We start from the raw sequence: 22783 nt of genomic DNA on the forward strand, positions 1-22783 counted from the left end.
TTATTATATGTTTATTGATTTCAGAGAGAGGAAGGGAGAGGGAGAGAGAGTTGAAACATCAATGATGAGAGTTGTCATTGATTGGCTGCCTCCTGCATGCCCCCTACTGGGGATTGAGAGGGCAACCCGGGCATGCGCCCTGACCAAGAATCAAACCAAGATCTCCTGGACCCTAGGTCGATGCTCAGCCGCCCAGCCACGCCTGGCCGGGCAAGACCATGTGACTTTAAGGTCAGCTTTCAGACAGTTTATGAGGACTTATTATTTTATTTGTTCTAGGTGCTGGAGAGTAGAAAGTTAAATTAGATTGTTTTCTGCCCCTAAGAGACTCACAGACTAGTGGGAGGACTGACGTGTGAACAGCTTACTCTGATATAGTCTAATAAGGACTAGGAGAGAAGCACAAGACTACACATTCGAGGCAGGAATTAAGTCTTCCTCCTCTGGGGGATGTGGAGGGTGACGGTTCCCTTAGAGAAAGAAGCAAGGGTTCCAGGCATAGGGGACAGCAGAAGAAGTATAAGCGTGAACATCTATGGTATGTCCAGGGAAAGCAAACTTGTCTCACATGGTCAGAGTACAGATCACATGAGGACAGAATTAGCTGGCCCTGGCCGGCGTGGCTGCGTTGGTTGAGCGTTGTCCCACGCACCGAAGGGTCACCTGTTCGATTCCCAGTCAGGGCGTATACCCAAGTTGTGGGTTCATCCCCAGTAAGGGTGCGTGTGGGAGGCAGCCCATCGATGTTTCTCTCTCATGTCCATGTTTCTCTCTCCCTCTCCTTTCTTCTCTCTCTAAAAATCAATATAATATTTTTTTAGAAGACAGAATTAGCTGGTATTTGAGGCTGGAAAGATAAAACAGGATTAATAATGAAGACCGCCAATGCCATCCCAGGGAGAGTACTTTGATTCAAGGCAATGGAGAGCTACCAAAGGTGTTTAATGATCATATTGGATATTCAGGAAGATAATTAGCGATTCAGGATGGAGGAAGAAAGATGGAAAGAGAATCAGAAGTAGGAAGGCTGGAAGGGGGAAGCTATTATAGAAACAAGAGTGATAAGAGCCTCAGCCAAGGCAATGGGATGGAAAAGGGAGGGTAGACTAGGATTTGGTGACCAGTTAGCTGCTGTGGGAGAGAGGGAGAGGATGGGATAGTGACCCCCTTGAGACTCCATTATCCTCCCATGGATCTGTCTTCCCCCAAACAGATAAGGCTTATTCTGGTGTGTTGTTGGGGTAGAAGACCTGCAGGCCTTAATCTATTGTGGTTTGGTGTTGAGCCACCAGAGATTCTGTAAGAGCCATGAGACATAAGTACAGCGTCAGATTTGAGAATAGGAGAGGGTGCTTTCATGGCTGGAGAGAGAGGGACCACTTTACCCAGTGTTATCTTAGAATCTTTTTTAAAATTTTTTATTTATTGATTTTAGAGAGAGGAAAGGAGAGAGAGAAACATCGATTTGTTGTTCCACTTATTTATGCATTCATTGGTTGATTCTCATGTACTCTGACGGGGGATTGAACCCAAAACCTTGGCGTATCAGGAGGATGCTCTAACCAACTGAGCCATACCAGCCAGGGCCAGGGCCAGAATCTTAATGTTGGTATGGGCCTTAAAGATTATTTTGTCACCCTGGTTGGTGTGGCTCAGTGGTTAGAGTGTCAGCCCACGCACAGAAGGGTCACAGGTTCCATTCCTAGTCAAGGGCATGTACCTGGGTTGCAGGTCCATTGCAGGGAGGCAACCAATCGATGTATCTCTCACATCGATGTTTCTCTCTCTCTCTCCCCCTGTCCCTCCCTCCCTTCCACTCTCTCTCTAAAAATCAGTGGAAAAAATATCCTCAGGTGAGGATTAACAACAACAACAAAAATTATTATTTCGTCTGTTCTGCCCCACTCCCATTTTACGGATGAGAAAACCAAGATTGGAATTGGAAAGTCACATAGGAGTCTGTGACAGAGCCAGGCACGATCCCAGGCTGCCTCTCCACTACCTAACCCCTACTATATTAGTCCCTACAAATCCTAATATATAGCTCTGGAAATTTGGGGGAAGTATCTGTTTTTGTTGAGTAGACCTCATGGTCATGTGAAAGCAATTTACTTAATAGCTCCAGCCTGGGCCCCCTAACCAGACGCCCTTCCGGGAGGTGAGGGAGATCCGGTGTCCTGACCAGAATGACGGAAGTTAAGGATGTTGTGGGCCTGGGCAGGTTTACATAAGGAAGATTGGTGACCCTGACACAGGCGGAGACATGCAGTCTGTGGAGAGGGGCTCTGCTGGGCCTGGACATTTTCAAATCTAAGGCAGAGAATGATTCCCAAGTCACCTCCCAGCCCCTGACCCCATACCCTTGGTTGGCACTTAGAAGCATATGTGCCTCAAAGGCTACAACTGGATGAGACTATAATTTGTCCAAATCAACTTCCCCATTTTACAGAGGAGGAAACAGAGGCCCAGAGAGGGGCTTTGGCTTCCTCAAAATCACACATACAGATTTGCAAAAACTTTAATGACCTTGAGAGTATTATGCTAGTGAAATAAGTTAGAGAAAGACAAATTCTGTTCACTTATATGTGGAATCTAAAAACAAAAATATAGAGTTGTGGGGATGTAATGTATAGCATGGCAATTATAGTTAAGACTGTAATGCATTTTTTTAAATCCTCACCCAAGGATATGTTTAGAGAGAGAGGAAGGGAGAAAGAGAGAGAAAAAAACATTGGTATGAGACAGAAACATCAATCAGTTGCCTCCTGCACCCTCACCGGGGATCAAACTCACAACCTTTTGTGTATGGGATGACAGTGCAACCAACTGAGCCACCAGCCAGGGTTATAATGCATTTTTGAAAGTTGCTAAGAGACTAGATCTTAAAAGTTCTCATTACAAGAAAAAACCAATTCAGTAACTATGTATATGGTGACGGATGTTTAGACATTGTGGTGATTATTTCACAATATATACAAGTACCAAATCATTATGTTGTACATCTGAAACTAACAATGTTTGCCAGCTATATCTCAATTTAAAAAATAAGCCCTGGCCAGTTTGGTTCAGTGGTTAGAGCCTCGGCCCATGCACTGAAAGATCGAGGTTTGATTCCTGGTCAATGGGCACGTATCTGGGTTGCAGGTTCCATCACTGGCTTCCATTAAGGCGAGTTCACGAGGCAACCAATCGATGTGTCTCTCTCAGATCAATGTCTCCCCCCCTTCTACTCTCCAGAAAAAAAAAAGAAAAAAAATCCTCAGGTGAGGATTAACAAAAAAATTAAAAGAAATAAAAAATTAAAAATAAATCACAGATCCAGTTATTAGAAAGACTAAATCAGTCTCAGTGGTTACCCCTCCGTTTAGCATTTCCACTGCCTCCTCCTCCAACTCACCCCACAGAAGCCACTGGCATTACACAGTGCTTTACCCTCCCCGCCAAAATCAGGAAAATAAATTGCTCCTCTATTTTATAAGGCCCCAACAGGCGGCAGGAGTCGCCCTGCAGCTGGGACTTCCTGGATCGCCAAGTTGCAAGTGCTTAGGGAAGAGCCACCCTGGGATAATCGCCTCGCTGGTTGTTCGCCTATGTTAATGGAACTTAGGGAATGTGTGGCTCAGTTAGTGGGGTGATAATACCACCTTATCATGGTGCTTATCTGCATTAGTTACACTCTACGGAATCTACCCCGAACCCTGGGGGAGTTCAATTAAAGTGAAACCTAGCGTGTCATGGGTGCCCAAATGTGAGTAGGCATGGTGCTTATAAGGGTCTAGGATGTTGTGTGCCTCTGTGTTTTTCAGTGTGAATGTCCTTAGGTATCATCAGTGATGTTTGAGCAATATTTGAATGTATGTCTCCCCCACTCCCCAGGGCAGCTGTGGTGCAGGAAAAAAACCACTGGATTTGAAATAAGAACACTCTAAGTTCAAATGCCTGCCTTAACACCATTAACTAGCTGTGTGACCTTGAGCAAGTTACTTAACCTCTCTGAGCCTCAGAAGGGCTAGTAATCCCTACTTCTCAGAATTATACTGAGTAAGTAATACGTGATCTTTGACCATCAATGGCAACTGCAGATCTCTGGTTTTCAGGACAATATTACTGTGATAGGACCTAAGATCCTGACCTTGGTGCTTTCACCCTCTGACATTTCTTAGGAGCATGGATGGGAACATCTAAGGATAGGGCTTGTGGAATGGAGAGAATTTGCACCTGGAGTGCCAGGTCATCCTTTCCGACACATTAGCAGTCAATACCTTTCTAATGAATGCTTAGTCAACTCAGTGCGTGTGCTGTATAAATAGGACAGATGAATGCATTTCCCAAACCAAAAACCAGAATGCATCCTCTGACTCATTGTCTGATACATGGGTTGAAAACAAATATTTGAAATTGGTGCTGCTTTTGCAAACCCATCAGGTAGGTAGGGTAGTCGCATGGGGTAGGTGTGCTTCCCCCCCCTCCCCTTCCCCTTCCCCTTCCCCTTCCCCTTCCCCTTCCCCTTCCCCTTCCCCTTCCCCTTCCTTCCCCTTCCCAGAATGTGTCTGAGGCTCCCACTGAAAGCAGTGGGGCACACCCACCCACAGGCACATCCAATATGTTGCTTAAGGCAGGCTCCCAAGCTATGTCCCACAGCACATACTCCCCCAGGCACACTTCACACACTGCGCTGAAGGCTGGAGGGCGCAGGGGGAGGAGCCCATGGCTTGATCTGGAGGAAGAACTGGAGCCTCCGAATTATGGACTGAGTAATTAAAAGTAGGGCTTTGAGAGGTTTTATTTTCCTTGAGTTGTAAAAGCCCAACCCAAGGCTGCAGAGAGCCCCAGATTTCCTCCCCTGCAGCCGTGCATCAGGCCTTACAGTCCATTGGAATCAAAGATCAGGCCTTAAAGGTTCGATGCTCACCAGTTCTACAGTGGGCCAACGGCTGGATATGGGGACTTTCCCAAGCTGAGGCCAGCCCCCCACTGCCTCCCACCTCCCCCCCATCCAGGCCCCCATTTGTCAGAGGTGGCTGCTGGGAGGGAGGAGAGAGACATGGATTTATGGCTGCTGACTTGAAAGACAAAGTTGCCTTTTGTGTTAGAATTGGGGCCGGGGGGACTGGTGAGCTGGTGGTGGAGTAGGAGAGTGGCAGGGAGGGGCTGGGGTTCAGGGGCCCAAGGCAGGGGGTGAGGGGCTTGAGGAGGCTGAGGAGGAAGACAAAGGGATCCAGAGGCTTCTCAGAGCAGGGTCACCAGGCAAAGGCCCACATGAATCAGTCACCCCCCAGTGAAGCTGAGCAGGGCCTCTGAGCCATCAGAGTCCTCTGGGGCTGTTTGTAAGTGCTAGACAGTGTCCACCCACCTCCATACAACACCCAAACCCTACGTACACCCCTCCACTCCTCCTCAAAACATACCCTGGATTCAGAATCTTAATTCAGCTCTCAGACACCCCTTTGGAAGCCCAGGGGAGTAAATGCAGGTCTTCTAAGTTCATACTTCCCCTCCCCCAAATGACTACAGCCAGTCAGTGTGGGGGTTCTTCCCTTATAGATCCAAGGTCAGGGCAAGGTGAGGGCCCAGATAATGGGGAGACAGAGACAGAGTGGTGGGGAGAGTGTTCCTGGGCTAGAGAACTCTAAGAATAAGACCAATACCCTACTAGGAACTGTGGGCAAGTCACCAGCCTCCCTAGGATTCAGGGTTTGTCTCCCTCCTTTCCATACACATGTAGAGATAGGACATTTACAAGTGCTTTGAGGAGTTTAAAAAGCATGTGAGGTGGGCCTGAGCTGGCCTCCTTGCCCTCTAAGGGTCACTCTGTCCCTGCTTCACCCCACCAGTGGCTCTGCCTGGTGGGTCTGAGTGGAGGCCAGAGTAGTCATCGGGTGCCTGAGTTCAGCAGGTGCTTTAACTACACCTCGGAGAGCCACATCCATCCCCCGAATGAGCCTGGCCAATAAAGGCATGAGTTTATGGGCTTCATAAACATTTTACTAGAGAAATCAAGGCCTCAATTACCCAATGGCCTCTTCCAACTGACAGCTCGGTCTATTGGGGCCTCTATGAAGCCCCCAGGCAGAAGTGAGATAGAAGAAGCCAAGCTCTGGTTTATACCCAGTTGGCCCCCCCCCCACACACACACACACACCTCCCACTGACTCCCTCACCATTCAAATCTTGCAAATTCTGACTTTACTCACATCTCCAGAGGGCTGGAGGCTCTACCACTAACTCTGTGAGCCTAGGCCTTTCTGAGGGAAGAAAGCTGCCCCCTTGGAGAAGACAGCTACTACCCCTCATCCCCAACCCCCAGCCATACCCTTTCATAACCTCTCAGCTCCCTTTTAACTCAAGATCCTACTATTTTTTCCTCAGTAATAGCTAAGAAGTATTTACTACTTGTCAAGGACTGTGCCAAGCACTTTACAAATATATCTTGTTGAATCTCCCTAGTGCTGCAGCTCTGGCAACATGAGCTGTTACCATCTCTACTTTAAAAGTGAGAAAACAGAGGTTCTGAGAGGTTAACGTGCCTAGTCACACAGCTGACAGCGGTGGTGTTCAGTTTTGAACCCAGCTCTGTGTGATTCCAGAGCCTGTACCGTTAACCTCTTCACTGTAACACTGCTTCAGAAAGCTCTTAGCCCTGGTGGGTTTGGCTCCGTGGTTAGGGTGTCAGCCCGTGCACTGAAGGGTCACCAGGGGTGCTTGCCTCAGTTGTGAGCTCGACCCCAGGGCTGGTCGGGGCATGTGTGGGAGGCAGCCAGTCGGTGTGTCTCTCTCACATCATTGTTCCCTCTTTCTCTCCCTTCCACTCTCTCTGAAAAGCAATGGAAAAAATATCCTCAGATGAGGACATGAATGAATGAATGAGTGAATGAATGAGTGAATGAATGAAGCTCTTAGGAGATATTTCCCCACTAGGAGCCGAAATCTTGCCTTGTGAGCCCTTCTCCGCCATGCAGTGTGACAGCCCTGGGATGTTGATCGAATGTGGGCCTCGTCAGTGGTCTCTGAGTCTGTGGAGGGAGCTGTTGGGCAAGGCGAGGCTAGTGATGAAATGGAGATGAAAGGGGGCTCTGGTCAGGGCAGCAAGAGAGAAGGCAGCCATGGGTCTGAGGCCTTGCTTGGAGTCTGGACCAGCACTATTATCCAAGAGAATTTTCTGTGATGATGGAATATGCTATTGGTGCTGTCCCATAATGTAGCCAGTACCCACTTGTAGCTGTTGAGCACTTGAAATGTGGCTAGTACCCAGCCAGTGTGGTTCAGTTGGTTAAGTGCTGTCCCATGCACCAAGAGGTCATTGGTTCGATTCCCAGCCAGGGCACATGCCTGGGTTGTGGGCTCAGTTCCTAGAAGGGGACGTGCAGGAGGCAGCTGATCGATGATGTTCTCTCTCGTCAATGTTTCTCTCTCTCTTTCCCTCTCCTTTCCTCTCTCAAATCAATAAAAACATATTTTTTTAAAAAAAAAAGAAAGAAATGTGACTAGTGAGGCAGAGAAACTGAATTTAAAATTTTTATTTAATTTTAATTTAAATGCCTGCATGTGGCTAGTGGCTACCATATTGGACAGCACAGGGATGCTCACCGCTGCTGATGGCTGAAATCTGCTAAGTCCTCTGGTAACATAGTCCTGTGAGTACTTCCCCAAAGGGCTCTGGCCACTTCCAGATGCCATAGTCATTGTAAGGGGGCCCTGCCCACTCGGAGCTTGGCTAGAGGCTAGAGCTTGCCTTGGCTGACGGCATCTGAACATCATTTCACGTCACAAGTGGCTGAAGGATTTCAGGGTGTTTTACCTCAGATCTTTCTCAGGGAACACCCAGACCTCAAGTATTTGAAGGGCTCTGTGTAAAGAACAAAATGGGTTGTGTCTTCTAGAACAGTGCTAATTAGTGGAAATATAATGTGAGCTGCCATAGGTCAGTTAAAACTTTCTTGTAGTCACATTTACCAAAAAAATGTTTAAAAAGAAAACAGATGAAGTTAATTTTAACAGTAAATTTTATTTTACTTAATATATCCAAAATATCATTCCATAGATAATCATTATTTTTAATTATTAATAATACTTTTATACTTTTGGACTACCTTTAAAATTTAAAATATTATTTCAGTTTGTAATCAGTATTTTAAATTGTTAATTATTATTATCAAGTAAAATTATTATTTTTTCCAATTTTTTTATTCTGGTAAAATACACATAATATAAAATTTACTGTCTTAACCATTTTTAAGTATATAGTTCAGTGGCATTAAATACATTCATATTGTGAAAACCATCACCACCATCCATCTTTAGAACAATTGAACGATAATTCCCTTTTTCCTTCTCCCCAGCCCTTGGCAACCATCATTATACTTTCTGTCTCTACAAATTTGACTACTTGAGGTACCTCAAATAAATGGAATCATACAGTATTTGTCCTTTAGGGACTGGCTTATTTCACTTGGCCTAAAGTCTTCAAAGTTCATTCATGTTGTAAGCATCTGTCAGAATTTCTTTTCTTCTTAAGGCTGAACAATATTCCATTGTATGTATATAGGACATTTTGTTTATCCATCCATTCATTCATTGATGAACACTGGGGTTGCTTCCATGTGTTAGTTATTGTGAATAATTCGGCTATGAACACGAGTGTAAAAATAACTCGGTGAGACCCTACTTTTAATTCTTTTGGGTATATACCAAGAAGTGGAATTGCAGGGTTGTGTGGCAATTCTATGGTGGTGGTGTGTGTGTGTGTGTTGTGCGGTTTTTTGGGTTTTTTTGAGGAACACCATAGTGTTTTCCATACTCGCCACACCATTTTACATTTCCGCCAACAGTACACAAGGGCTCCAGTTTTCCCACATGCTTGCCAACACTATCTTCTGTTGCTTTTGATAGTAGCCATCCTGATGAGTGTGGAGGGCATCTCATTATCATTTTGGTTTGCTTTTCCCTAATGTTTAGTGTCTTTTTATTTTATATGAAGTCTTCGAAATCCAGTGTGTATTTTACACTTAACACCATTTCAGTTTGGACTGTCCACATTTTTAAAGTGCTTAACAACTGGCTACTATATTGGAAAATGTGACTCTAGAGGGCAAACTTGGGCAGTGGGTAGAAACATGGGATTCGGGCGTGTCCCTAGTATAAGGAGAAACGTTACAATCACCCAAGCTGCCTGAGAAGGAGCTGGGCATCCGGGAGGCTGCGTATCCCTGGTTCTTGGGAGGGATAGATACAAGGAGGGGACTGGCTCGATGGCCTTTGGAAGAGGCTGCAGTTCGTGGCTGTTCCTCCTGAATGACTGTGAGAGTGGAGACAGTCTGTGCCTCAGACCCCCGGTGGCATTGGCTTTTGCAAAGGCTGTTTTGAACTCTTCATCCCAATGTACCCATTGGTCTTTTTGTCATCACACATCGGATAAAAATCTGCCTGTAGCCAAAGGGCGGGAAGCTGGGCTTGGGGGGAGCCGCCAGCTTCCTTCCCAGCACTCTGCCTCGACCCTTCGCTGCCCCGCAGCGTCCCCCTGGAGCCTGTCTAATCAGATCCAGGCCTGACCTCTCCAGAGGTCCTGGACCAGGAAGAAAGCCTCCCCTCCCCTCCCCTCCCCGAGCTGCTCTAGATCTGGCTCTCAGGAGACCCCTCCCCTTGGGGTGATTTATAGGGGTGTCCAGGAGTCGTTTCCTGCCTGCTTCTGCTCTCTTACAGCTTGGAGAATTGCTGGGCTCACTGTCTGCCCTTGTCTTTCCCCATGGCCTGGCTGTACCCAAGGTCATGGTAGAGAGGGGCTAGGAGATTCATTCCTGGATTGCTTGGGGACAAAGGTGTTTCTTCCTTTCTCCACAACTGCTCCCAAGCAGGCCCTTGTTTACCCTGTCTCTCGCTCTCGCCCTCACACTGGAAGGGCCTCCCAACCACTGCCCGTTACTTCCTCTCGTCACCCAGCTAGAGTGAGGGTCTGAAGACTGTCCTTACCTGACTGAGATGTCAGCAGGAGTAGAAAACAACAGCCACAAGCCACAGTACCACCTTCATGTCCACCAGCCACAGACACATACCACCACCACCAGCCACAAATATATAGTGCCTGTAACCTGTGTGTACCATTATCCATCACGCAGTGGCCTCCGGGAGGACTTGCTCAGGGCTCAGGGTGCTCAGAGGCCTGACCCTCAGCCTTACGTACCCATGCTTGCCAAGGCCCCCATCCCCTAAGAGACACAATGAGGCACAGCTTCCCCCGGCTCTGTGTCCTGCTAACACAAGCCAGGGCAAAACAGATTTATAGACCGAACATGTCCCACTCTGAGAGATTGGAGAAGACTTAAATGGCCCCAAGAAACTTTCTCCTCTGACTTCCTAAAGAAAAAAATGCTGTTACCTCTGAATTAGTAGTGAGTGAAAGACTCCAAGAGAGCCCAGCTAAGCTGAGTATGGACCAAGACTGTTTATGAAGGTGGCAGGAGCCAGAGCTGGATTACCTTCCCACCTCTTCATTTGCAAACCAGATGGCACTGCCCAGGCTCTAGGGATGTGCAGGGCAGGGGTTGGGTAGGGGCGTGAGGAAGGGGAGGAAAGAAGGAGCCTCCAAGACAGAGGACCACACCTTCCTGTTGCACCCACCTCCTCTGGACCACATCTGTGTAGCCAGCTGGGCTCTAAGGGACGGGCTTGAGGAACCATCTCTGTGCTCTTACTCCTCGCTGCAACTTGCAGCAGGGTGCCAACTCCCAACCAGCGAGAAGAGGCTGGCCCAACCTGCAGTCTCCAGAGTTACCTGCCCTTGGAGAATGAAAAACTTGCTGGAGAACTAAGGGACACCCCAGTAGAGGGCTGGGGGTATGGAACTTCTGATTCCAGCCTGGTAGAGCCACCAACTGGGTCTGGACCTCAGTTTCCCCTTTGTAAAATATAGGGATTGACTTTAGATGAGTTGTTCTTAAGCACTTTTAAAGGCAAAGCTACTCTTCAAATAAAATGTTTGGCAGTCTGCAAATGATTTAAGCGGAGAGGCACAGCAAGGTGCCACTGTCTGACAGAGGGAAATGTAGGGCCCTGAGCAGGGACGGAGTTCAGCTGCATCCAAGGGGCCCCACTGGACCTGCGTGAAGAGGAGCAGACTGGCTCGTACCTACCACCCATCCTGCTCGAGCACTACTCTCCAGCGTCACATTAAATCCATGCTACTGCCATTGTTTAGTTTTGGGGGAGAAAGGGGGGCTAGAAGATAGAGGCTAGACTTTCTCCATTCCCCAACACCCTGATAAAGAAGCAGCCCTATCCCTTGTATCTCTCCTCAGACCAGTTTCTAGCTCTGGGAGCCTCCAGGGAGCCCAGAATGGGGGCTAGAAACACAAAAGGATTCAGTTCCTTAATGAGGAGGCATCTGTAGTCAGCAGAGCCATTAGTCCCCGCCCATGGACCCTGGGGGTCTGTGAGCTCCTCTCTAGCAGGAGTAAGGAGGGGCAGGCAGCTCCCCAGATCCTGAATGGGCAGGGCCCAAGGAGCAGAGACCCTGGACCCAGGAGCCTGGGTGCCTTCACACTCCCCAGCCCGCTTCCAGCCATGCCCTCCTGGGTGGAGGTTGTGAGGCAGAGAGGCCTGGAGGGAGCAGAGGGTCCCCAGCAGTGCCTTGGCCCCCACCCCCAAGCTCCTGGGCTGACCTGCAGGCCCTTGGCCAAACACAGCCTTTGGCCTGAGACAGGGCAGGCTGACCTTCTGCCACTCCCTAGGGAATCCTCTCGAAAGCCTGATGGGGACACCAGCTGGGGCACTTGCCCCCACCTCCTGCTCCCAGGGCCCCAAGGTGCTATTTGTACGGGCTATACCTACAAGGGGACACATGTGATTGATTATCAGAATCACACACCGGCCACAGGAGCCAAGGGCCACAAACCCCCCTTCACATCCAGCCGTGGACACTCATACCACATACACAAGGTAGCCACATTCTCCTGGCAAACACAGATCTGCACACATGTGCAAGGAGGCACTCACACCCATCAGCCGTGTTCCCTGGAGGCCCTGAAAGAGGAGGAGGCAGGGCAGGGGATTTTTATGCATGTTTATATTTAATGAACCACATGCAAATGAGATGGAGAACATGCCACAAAAGAATCAGCCCCCAGAGGCTCTGCAAAGAAGGGCACAAAGGCTATGCCTTTCTGGGCTGCCTTGGAGTCCAGAAGAGGCCTGCGGATTGAGGGGGACTGAGACAGGGTGTGCCCACCCACACCAGGGAGCAGGGATCAGGAGCCAGGACCAGCTCCGGCACCCCTGCTGCTGTGGGGGGAGGGGTACTTCTGGGAGGGGACGACTGTCCCAGTTGATGGAGTGCCGGAGGGAGGTGCTGCCTGCCTGGACAGATGGTGAGCTGCCTTCCCGCACTTGAAGCAAAGTGGATTTTAATGAAATCACAACCCTGGTGCTGAAGCTGGGAATCTGAGAGGGAGGGGCCCCTTCCCTGGGCTTTATGGGGTGAAGTTTGGGGATGGGTGGGAATGAGGGTGTCCAGGGACACTTAACCAGCCTAAAATAGGGTGGGGGGTATGCTACAGCCCCTCTGTACCAGCCTCTGCAGACCAGGGTTCAAACAGTTCAGATTCCCAAAAGGTGGGGAAGGGGCCCCTGAATATTTATGACGCATTGAAATGTAGATTGGTAGGTCTGACAGTCTTCTGAGAGGCTTGTCACTTTGGATGGATATACCACCCCCTTGGGGTACATCTAGAAGCTGTAGAAGAACCAGGGAGGGGGGTGATGAGGAAGGGCAAAGAATACCTCTGGGTGCTGGTAACCAGGGTTTAATGACAGGTGTCTCTGCTGAGCAACACTGGGCTACCTGCTTCCCCTCTCTGGGCCTCAGTTTCCTATTCTCTAAAGCGTGCAGCATAATACCTAGACCTTGCTAAGGGGAAGTTTATAAAAATAAATGAGAAAGCAGGGGGGAAAATTAGGCAGCAGGACTCAGGAGAAGGGTTTTCTCTGACTGGCCTTTGTGGGTCAGCAGCACAAGATTTCCTGGTTAGAGGTTTGTCATGCAAGAATTTGTCCAGACTTTTCTCTAAGTGTGCCAACCCAGCCTGTACGACGCCTTAGGGGAAGATGTTTCCCACGGTGGGAGGCAGGATGTCCCCAAGCTGATGCCCTGTGTGTGCCAGTTCCAGGAAAACCCCTGCCCCTGGGTGAGGTGAGCTCTGGGGTTCCAGGACACCGGCCTGTGACCACCCCCCTACTTCCCTCTGCTCCTCAGCTGTGTGCCTCTCCCCCACACATCTCCCTTTCTCTCACCAGCCATGTCAGACTTCCACGTGCATCCCCAGGCGATCGTGGGTGAGGAGGGCGGCGTGGCCCGCTTCCAGTGCCAAATCCATGGGCTTCCCAAACCCCTGATCATGTGGGAGAAGAACAGAGTCCCCATTGATACGGACAATGAGAGGTGAGCCACACGTGGAAATGCTGGGGGAGAACAGAGGGGCAGGCCTGGGGCCTGGGCCTTGAAGAAGGACTGCCTGCCTGCTCCAGGGTGGGGTTTCAGCAACTGTGTAGAGACTGAGTATCCCCGTGGCTTGCGGGGACCAGATTTGATGCTCGTGGATGTATCCATGAGAAGGGGTGTGTGTGATGGTTGTCAAGGCTGGAACTCCGGGTGCATCGAGATCCCCGGTGTGTGTCTGTGATGATGACGGTGACATTGGGACAGCACCTGGGCACTGGGCTGTGCCTGTGATGCTCAGTATCCCTGTGGCCAGTGGTGCCAATGGCTGTGCTGGTGTCACCTGTGTCCCCCTCCCCAACAGGTACACATTGCTGCCCAAGGGCGTCCTGCAGATTACAGGACTTCGGGCTGAGGACAGCGGCATCTTCCATTGCGTGGCCTCAAATATTGCCAGTGTCCGAGTCAGCCATGGGGCCAGGCTCACTGTGTCAGGTGAGGGTCCTTTGCTCTGCTTTGTTCTTCCCTCAGCCAGCCTCTCGACTTCTCCCCACCCTCAGATCAGTCCCCCTTCAGCTGGCCACCAGAGACTTGTCAGCCAAGGGCATACAGAGAACTTTCTAAGCCCAGAGCTCTGTGCTCCTCGCAGTGAAGGTTCAGAAGGAATCCAAGGCCTGGCCGGGCGTGGCTTAGCGGTTGAGTGTTGACCTGGGATCCAGGCGATCAGGGTTCGATTCTTGGTCAGGGCACATGCCCGGGTTGCAGGCTCGATCCCCAATGACTCATCATTGATGTTTCTGTCTGTCTGTCTCTCTCTCTCCTTTCTTCTCTCTGAAATCAATAAAGATATATTTAAAAAAAAAAAATTAGAAGGAATCCAAGGCCCACTCCCTGGCTCATTTCTACCTGGGGAAGCCCAGCCTCTGCTCATCCTGGTAGCTCTCCCATGAGTAGAGGCCTGCAGAGCCAGGAGCAGAGTGATGGGTGTGAGCAACGTCCTGGGGCCCCTGGCATTGCCTCTCTGTCTACAGGACCTGACTTCTGAGCTGAAGCTTGTTTTCTGCCCCCCATGTCCTGGGCTGTGGGTGGGGTGAGGAGGTAGGAAGGGTCTGAAATGAAATGAAGAAATGTGGCATCTTCCTCCCAGGCTCGGGCTCTGGGGCCTACAAGGAGCCCATGATCCTCGTGGGGCCTGAGAACCTCACCCTGACAGTGCACCAGACCGCGGTGCTGGAGTGTGTCGCCACGGGCAACCCGCGCCCCATTGTGTCCTGGAGCCGCCTGGGTGAGCCTCATCCCAAAGCCCCTGCCTCTCCCACCCCAGTCCCACCCCCTGGGAGGGCCAGTCTCATCACCCAGCTCTGGGGGGACTTTGAATCCTGTTTGTTCTCTGTGGGGGTCCAGTCTCTGCAAGGCCTGGGAGAAGGTTAGTTCCCTCTTCCTGGCAATATGAGGGAGGTCCCCCTGCCCAGTGCATTCTCCTTCCCCCTGCACGAATGGCTTAGCTCCCTGGGTTACCTCGTCTAGTCCTGCTCCAGTCCCTCCCCCCTGCTTCCCTCACCCTCAACACTGGGCCCACCAAAACCCCTCTGCACCTCTCACCACCCTGGTCTCTTTCCCCTCCTGCTCACCTCTGCCCTCTGTACCCTGGCCATACACCCCAGCTATGCAATCCCAGACCCCTCAAAATCTCAACCAGTTGTCACACCCTCACCCCCAGTCTCTAGCCTGGCCCCCTAAATCCCTGGCCTAAATCCCTAGGCAGCTGAAGGAGAGAAATGAAAGGGTGCAGATGGGCCCACATTGTCTGAGCAGAAAGGTCACGAGGGGTGGGGTAGGGGGGGAGAGTCTGGAGGGACAGGGTGGGGTGGGCATTCACAAGGAGACTGCACCACATTGTAGCAGCTGAGTGACTGGGGAAGGAGGGGGCACCAGGCGGGATAATGGAGTAGATTTCACCACTTCAGGGACTGAATGGGGAGCTGTCTTCTTGCATTCTGACTGTGCTAATCTGATCCTGGGGTTGGGGGAGGGCCTGGTCCCTGGGAGAGACTGGAAAGAGTGGCCTTACCATTAGGAGGAGCCCATAGGCACTGCAAAGACCATCTGGTCCAGCATTTCCCAAAGCATGATCTGCAGAGTGAAAGAATGGATTGGTGGTCTAACAAGTTTGGGAAACAGAGTTAACCAGGTCCTTCTGCTGCAGGACTTCTCAGAGCCTTTATATTAATGGGCATTGTGACAGTCCAGGAATAGAATGGATATTTGACCATGGAACTTTTTTCAAGAGAGACAAACAAGGCTGGGAAAAGTCCAGTTAATTCAAACCCCTTAATTTCCTGGTTGAGAAGCCGAGATGAAGGGACTGGGTCACCACTGAGTGAGTGAGAATACTTGAATTAGGACATGGGTCTCTACTGCTAGACAAGAGTTTTCTGTGTTGTTCCTGCCACCTCCACAATGTGGAGATGTGATGCTCAGGAGGGAAGGTGCCGAGTCAGAGATTGGAGCCCCTGCAAGGTAGGCGGCTCTGCAGTCTGGAATGTTCCTGTTCTTCCTCCTCTTCACACCCATCTCCCTACCCTCCCTTACATCCAGTCCTCTTCCTCCTCAGATGGCCGCCCCATTGGGGTGGAGGGCATCCAGGTGCTGGGCACCGGGAACCTCATCATCTCAGATGTGACTGTCCAGCACTCGGGCGTCTACGTCTGTGCGGCCAACAGGCCTGGCACCCGGGTGAGAAGAACAGCACAGGGCCGGCTGGTGGTGCAAGGTACCTACCTCCCCACCCCTGGGAGAGGAGGGAAAGAAGCTTCCTCACAGTCCTCTCCTCCTGCCCTATTCCTTGCCTCATTAACATCTGTGGCCCAAGCCCAGGACCCTAGGCCAGGCCAATGGGGCAGCTTTCCTCCAGGAGTGGGTGTTTGGGGAATGGGAGGACATTCTTGGTCATGGGCCCCTGTGTGCCACTTCCAGGTGCCAACACGCCCCCCCCGCCCCCAGTTATTTCCACTTTATAATCTCAGCTGGTTTCTCCGTGTTGATCACACATGTCCCTCGTGCCACATGCTGTTTTCATTCACACGTGCGGCACTTCCACGCTCACACCTGCCTGCGCGCTCTCAGCGTGTTTGTCACTTTCACTCACACCCCAAGCTGGCCTCCACTGCCATAGTGTTCAGGCCTCTGCAGCTGACCAGGTCATTTTGTCCATCCTTCTGCCCTGGGGCTCAACTGTCTGCATGGACTGGGCTTGGATTTCCCTTCGTAGAGGTTGTCTGTGGTTGTGCCCTCCTGGAGAGCTGGGGAAGGGGTGGCAGAGAGGGGTATTAGGGACTTAAATGCTCGTTTGTTTAGCATTCCATGTGCCGTTAATCTGTCCAAATGAAAGTGATGGAGCATTTCATTTCTCGGGTGTTAATGGAGGCTTGAGGCCTGGGATTGGAGGAGAGCAGAATTGAATGTAGAGGCGAGGGGGGCTGGCACGGAGGGCTCATCCATCTCCCCGTCATTACCGCCTTCAAGGTGCAGCCAAACCTATTAGCACATTTATTTATTTAACAATTTCCTGAACAGGGAGCTCAGCTTGATTGCTTTCGGATACAAATGTCAGTCTTTTAAATAGTCATTAAAATGGAGCCCTCTGTTGGGTCTGCCTCTGGGGTGGATAGAGGTGAAGCCTGCCACCATCTCCTGGAACCTGGGCCCCACCTGGAGGGTTCTCCAAGGGATGTGTACAGGGAGCCCACCCTGTCCTCCTTTCCCCTTTACTCATCCCTTCACTCACAGCTGCCTCGTCCCTCTCCACCTGACCCCCCACTGCTCTCATGCTTCTCTGTGCCCCCCATCCAGCCCCAGCAGAGTTTGTCCAGCACCCGCAGTCCATTTCCAGGCCAGCTGGGACCACAGCCATGTTCACCTGCCAAGCCCAGGGTGAGCCGCCCCCTCACGTCACGTGGTTGAAGAATGGACAGGTGCTGGGGCCAGGAGGCCACGTCAGGCTCAAGAATAACAACAGGCATGTGTGTGATTTATGCTGGGGTTGGGCCTACAGTCAGTGGCCTGGGCAGACGGCACCTCCCACCAGGGAAGAACGCTAAGTTGGGAGCTAGAGACCTGGGTTTGAATCTCAGGTCTGCCACTAACCTGCTGGGAAAGTTCAGACAAGCCATTTGTTTTCTGGAGGAGCTCAGTTTTGTCATCTCTCAAATGGGGAAATTTGGCCACCTGCAGGGGTACTCTGGGAGGAGGATGGGACCTGAGGTTCTCCCTCCCCCTGCAGCACCCTGACTATTTCTGGAATCGGCCCTGAAGATGAGGCCATCTACCAGTGTGTGGCCGAAAACAGTGCTGGCTCCTCTCAGGCCAGTGCCAGACTGACCGTGCTATGGGCTGAGGGGCTACCCGGGCCCCCCATCAATGTGCGAGCTGTCTCCATATCGTCCACTGAGGTCCGCGTGTCCTGGAATGAGCCCCTGGTCAACACCAAGGAGATCATCGGCTATGTCCTGCACATCAGGAAGGCTGCTGGTGCGGGGGGGCCAAGTGGGCAAGGCTGGCTCTGCAGCCCCTTCCTCTTATTCACTGTTTCTTATCCCTGACATCTGCCTGTCCTGGCCCAACACCTTCCCTTCTTTCTCCCCCCTGCACCCTGGTTGCCCTCATTTCACCAATGCTGGGAGGACTCTCTCATGCCCCTGACACCTGCCCTACCCTCCACCTCCCCAGACCCACCAGAGCTGGAGTATCAGGAAGCAGTCAGCAAGAGCACCTTTCAGCACCTGGTGAGCGACCTTGAGCCCTCCACTGCCTACAGCTTCTACATCAAGGCCTACACCCCACGAGGGGCCAGCTCAGCCTCGACGCCCACACTGGCCAGCACCCTAGGCGAAGGTGAGGCTGGGTTGTGGAGTACAAAACTGCAGACACTTGGGGTATCAGAGCACAACCACCATGCACACTTTTCAGATTGGGCACTGCACAGAGTGCTTGGCTCTGGGGCTGAGTGGGGGCTGGTTCTATCTGGAGGAAGGGGTGTCCTTTTCTAATTCATGTAAAGGTACAGTTTCAGCAAGCTAGAGTCAGGAGCCAGAGAGCTGTCAAATTCTTGGGGGTCTGGGTCACCGGTGGAACATGGAAAAAGTCCTCACATCTTGGCCTCCTTCTCCACCCACCCCCAGCCCCCGCCCCACCCCCGTTGTCAGTGCGAGTCCTGGGCAGCTCCACCCTGCAGCTGCTGTGGGAGCCCTGGCCCCGGCTAGCCCTGCACCAGGGCGGCTTCAAGCTGTTTTACCGCCCAGCAAGCAAGGCCTCCTTCACCGGCCCCATCCTGCTGCCTGGAACTGTCTCTTCCTACAACCTCAGCCAGCTCGGTGAGGCGGACACAGCCTGGGCTTGGGGAGTCTGGCCTTGGTGCAGTGCCTGAGGCCAGAAGGTGGGGCACAGGTGTCACCTCTGTTATCCTGCCAGGATAGAGCCACCCACCGGTGGCTGAGGGTCACTCAGCAGCCCTCCCCGCCTTTCCCCCAGACCCTGCTGCAGTGTACGAGGTGAAGCTGCTCGCCTATAACCAGCATGGGGAGGGCAACTCCACAGTCCGCTTTGTGTCTTTGAGGGGAGCATCTGAGAGGACAGGTGAGGGGTTGGGTTTGGGATGTGGGGCTAAAGACTGGCACTCAGGAAGGGAAGCCAGGGGCCGAGGGAGAGGGGAGCAGGGACCCGGGGAAGGTAAGAGGGTAGAAGAGTGCATGCAGCCCTTGAGAACATAGACTTAGATTTGAGTTTGAAGTTTGGCTGTGCAACATTCTAGCTGTGTGACCTCGGGCAAGTTCCTTAACCTTTCTAAGCCCCAGTTTCCTCTATAGAAGAGGGATAATAATACCCACATTATAGAGTTATGTCGCGGCTGTACAGTGTTATTCCCAGTATCTGGCACATAGTGTTCAATAACTGGTAAAAAGAACTGAAAAGTTTGGGCTGGGGTCCCGTAGGCAAGGACAAAGGATCTGGGGACTTGCGGGTGGGAGCAGTACAGAGATAAGGAGCTCCCAGAGATTGGGTTGCTTCAGACCCAATTGAGAGCGCTTCAGACCAGGAGAGCCACAGCCCCCAACCCACCTCCCCCAACAGCCCTGAGCCCACCATGTGACTGCCGGAAGGAGGAAGCCACCAACCAGATGTCCACCACAGGCATCGTCATTGGCATCCACATCGGGGTGACCTGCATCATCTTCTGTGTGCTCTTCCTCCTGTTCGGCCAAAGGGGCAGGTGGGCACTGGGCCAGGGAGAGGGGGCTGGACTGACCTGAGGCAGGGAGGCCTGGAGAAGGAGGAGCTGCGGGGGGAGAGGAGAGTCTGGGCTCACTGTCTCGATCCTTTTGTTCTCCCTCCCTCCCACGTTCCTCTCCCTAACTCTTGGCTCACCCTTTAGGGTCCTCTTGTGTAAGGATGTCGAAAACCAGCTGTCCCCTCCTCAGGGCCCCCGGAGCCAGAGGGACCCTGGTGTCCTGGCACTGAATGGGGCCAGACTGGGAGATCGGGACCAGCTGGGCCGAGACGAGAAATGTGCGGACATGAAGGAACTGGAGCAGCTGTTCCCCGCAGCCGGGGCCGGGGGCCAGCCTGACCCCAGACCCCCGGTGAGTGTCCCAACCCTGAGCAAACCACCTCCTTCAGGCTCTGACCACCGCCTGATCCTGCCCTCCCTGTACCTTGGCCATCGGCCTTCACCAAGGTCTTCTTCAGACACAAAACATGGCCGGTGCATCTCTCTGTGCCCCTGAGTTAGGCAGGGAGGCCTGGAGCCCCTCAGCCCTGAGTGGGATTGGATCCAGAGCCTGAGCCTCTGGCTGGAGGGCTTGTGGACCCTTGACACCTGTGTGACTGGCCCATTCCCCAGCAGGATCCGGCGGCCCCTGCCCTGTATGAGGAGACCCAGCTCTCCATGCTGCCACTTCAGGGGTTCAGCCTTCGGGAGGAGAGGACGTCGGAGGCCAAGGCTCCGTGCGCAGGCCCCGCAGCTGCCCCACCACCTCAGGACACAGGCTCCGGCCTCCTCAGTGAAGGACAAGCTGCCCAGCCTTCCTCAGCACCAGCCGCGCAGCCAGCTCTCTCGGGACAGTAGCCAGTGTCTGGCCAGCTCTGAGGGGGGCAACCCCCCATTCTCAGGTCAAAGGCAAGATTTCTCCTGTCACGTGGGATTCGGATGGGGGCTTCCCAGCATTTCTGATGGCCCTCAGGTTGTCAAGACCTCAAGAAGCCTCGGCAGGGAACCCCCAAGGACCTAGAGGGGTCTCTGTAGCAGCCCCTCCCTTGGGCTAATACCCTTCACCTCTGCCTGGTGCCCATATGACTCAGAACTGAACTAATGTTTTCTTTTTTAAAAAAAACACAAAACTTAAAATGAAAAAAGAAGAGAGAGGAAGGTGAATCATACTCCAAAAATATGCCCCTGCCTTGGCTGGGCCCCTGACACTGTCACCCTCCACCGACCTTGTTTTCTCAGGATGGATTTTTGCTGTTTTGGTTCTCAGCACCTACCTCAGCCGGAATGAATGTCCTGGGGGCAGTGGCTGTGGCCTCAGCCTCCCTCCCCCACAGAGCCCCAAATGCACTCCTACCTCAAGCCCCTTTATGGGCACCTCCTCCCCCTCCCCACATTGTTGTCCAGAGTTTAAAAAAAAAAAAAAAAGGCAAAAAAAAGCACTTCCCTATTTCCAGGTGTGAAAGAAACCATCTACCTCAAGGCTCACTGGCTCTTGGGCCTGTGTTGTTATCACTGGACCCTCTCTCCTGGCTCCTCCTCCCACCCACAGCCCTGTCTCTCCCCAGAGAGGAGGCCAGAGGCTAAGTCACCAAGGGTAGGCCCCTTGGGGCCTATAGAAATGAAGATGGAATTGGTCAAAGAAAATGTGAAAAAAAGCCAAAAATGAGAGGAAAATTTGTTCCTTGAAATATAAATTGTTGCTCCAAACCAAGCCACCTCCCAGCACGTTGCCGGTGCTCTGTTTCATCTTGTCTTGTCTGTCCACTCCCATTTGACCCTCTCAGCCAAGTCATCCTTGACTGGGATCCCTATGACCCTCTCTCCTCCTGGGCCTTGGGAGGGTGGGATGTCACTCTGAAGCCTGCCTCCTGTCCCGCCCAGACACAGAGCCCTGGAGCAGGCTTGCCCCCGGAATGTACTGTGTGCGTGATGGGTGTGTGTGTGCGTGCGGAGGGGTCCCCAGCAGAGGCGCTCCAGACCTCTGTCCCATGGGACACAGCCAGCTTGACCCACCCCCTGGACAGTGGAAAGACCGCTGTCAGCAAGTGTGGCTGGAAGCTATTTTTATACAAGGTGTGTTTAAGGGTTTTTATGTTCTTGTGACTTCTTGTTTCTCTTTTCTGTTGTGTTGTTCTTTGAAATACTTAGTTAAAGAAGAAAAAAGAAAACCAAGGAAACAAATACCTATTTTTGGTTACACTCAGAAACATTTTTTTAAATAGCAGAAAGAAAACTTTTTTTAAAGGAAAAAAGATAAGTGGATTCCTTAAGTGTGAGATTTAGACTATAAAGTCCCTGACCCCAACCCCTCTAGGGACCCCCTCCCCTGAACTTTCATTAGCTGAAGAAGGTAGACTTTGTGATGTTTTCCTAGAAGACTGGAGTCGTGTCCGTGTGGTCTCAGAAGGGCAGTCCGCCCCTTCTCCCAAATGCTGGGCCTCGGCTGAGGGCTCCTCAAAGCTCCCAGATAGTGCCCTCTTGGTCCCTGCAGTGGCTTCTCTGCACCCCCCTTCATCCTGTAACCCCCTCTCCTGTGGGAAGGGTGGGTCTGGGAGAAGAAGGGGATGGGGGGCCACCTGGCCTGACTGGGCCTGACTTTTGTCACACTCTACTTATTTTGACTGAATAAAAGTCCTGTTGCCAAAGTAAACCTCACATTTTTTGGTGGCTGTTTCAGGTCCTGGAGGAGCAGGTGAGCGTGTGGGCTGGGCCGGGCTCTCTCAGGGTCAGAGCCCAGCATGGTAACAGCAGACTGCTATGTACCACATATAGGCACCACCCATACTAAGTCTCCCCCGGTGGGAGGCTTCCTGGGTCCTCACAACCTCCCTGGGAGGTGATATTCTAGTTATCATCTCAATTTTACAGAAATGATAAGTCAATTACAGCAGGATCAGAGCTTGAGTCCAGGCCAGGCCATGTGGTCCAGGGTCTGCATCCCAGCCACTGCTCCATGCCTCCTTAGCTGGCAGTAAGGAATCCTAGACCGTCCCTTGGCTCTGTAGTGACAGCCCGCCGGCACTAAGCCAGGTGCTGGGCAGGCCAGAGTCAGAGAGAGGGGCATCTAAACCCATGCACCTCCCACAGAGAGG

General features: G+C 51.8%; 1 protein-coding gene across 1 annotated transcript in view; it reads left to right on the forward strand.

Moving 5' to 3' along the window:
• IGDCC3 (immunoglobulin superfamily DCC subclass member 3) overlaps positions 1–22333 on the forward strand; it is a gene marked incomplete at its 5' end in the record, with an annotated part of 38968 nt that extends 16635 nt beyond the window's left edge. Inside the window, 12 exons of the mRNA XM_087824136.1 lie at positions 13285–13429; positions 13791–13921; positions 14574–14711; positions 16041–16199; positions 17279–17444; positions 17709–17956; positions 18155–18319; positions 18607–18798; positions 18956–19060; positions 19556–19694; positions 19857–20064; positions 20325–22333. Of these exons, the coding sequence (XP_087680262.1) occupies positions 13285–13429; positions 13791–13921; positions 14574–14711; positions 16041–16199; positions 17279–17444; positions 17709–17956; positions 18155–18319; positions 18607–18798; positions 18956–19060; positions 19556–19694; positions 19857–20064; positions 20325–20549 (2021 nt within the window). The remainder of the gene's footprint in view (positions 1–13284; positions 13430–13790; positions 13922–14573; positions 14712–16040; positions 16200–17278; positions 17445–17708; positions 17957–18154; positions 18320–18606; positions 18799–18955; positions 19061–19555; positions 19695–19856; positions 20065–20324) is intronic.
• Between the last annotated feature and the right edge of the window lie 450 nt (positions 22334–22783).

This window comes from Miniopterus natalensis, chromosome 1, assembly GCF_054644295.1.
Source record: "Miniopterus natalensis isolate mMinNat1 chromosome 1, mMinNat1.hap1, whole genome shotgun sequence".
In the NCBI taxonomy this organism is placed as follows: domain Eukaryota; kingdom Metazoa; phylum Chordata; class Mammalia; order Chiroptera; family Miniopteridae; genus Miniopterus; species Miniopterus natalensis.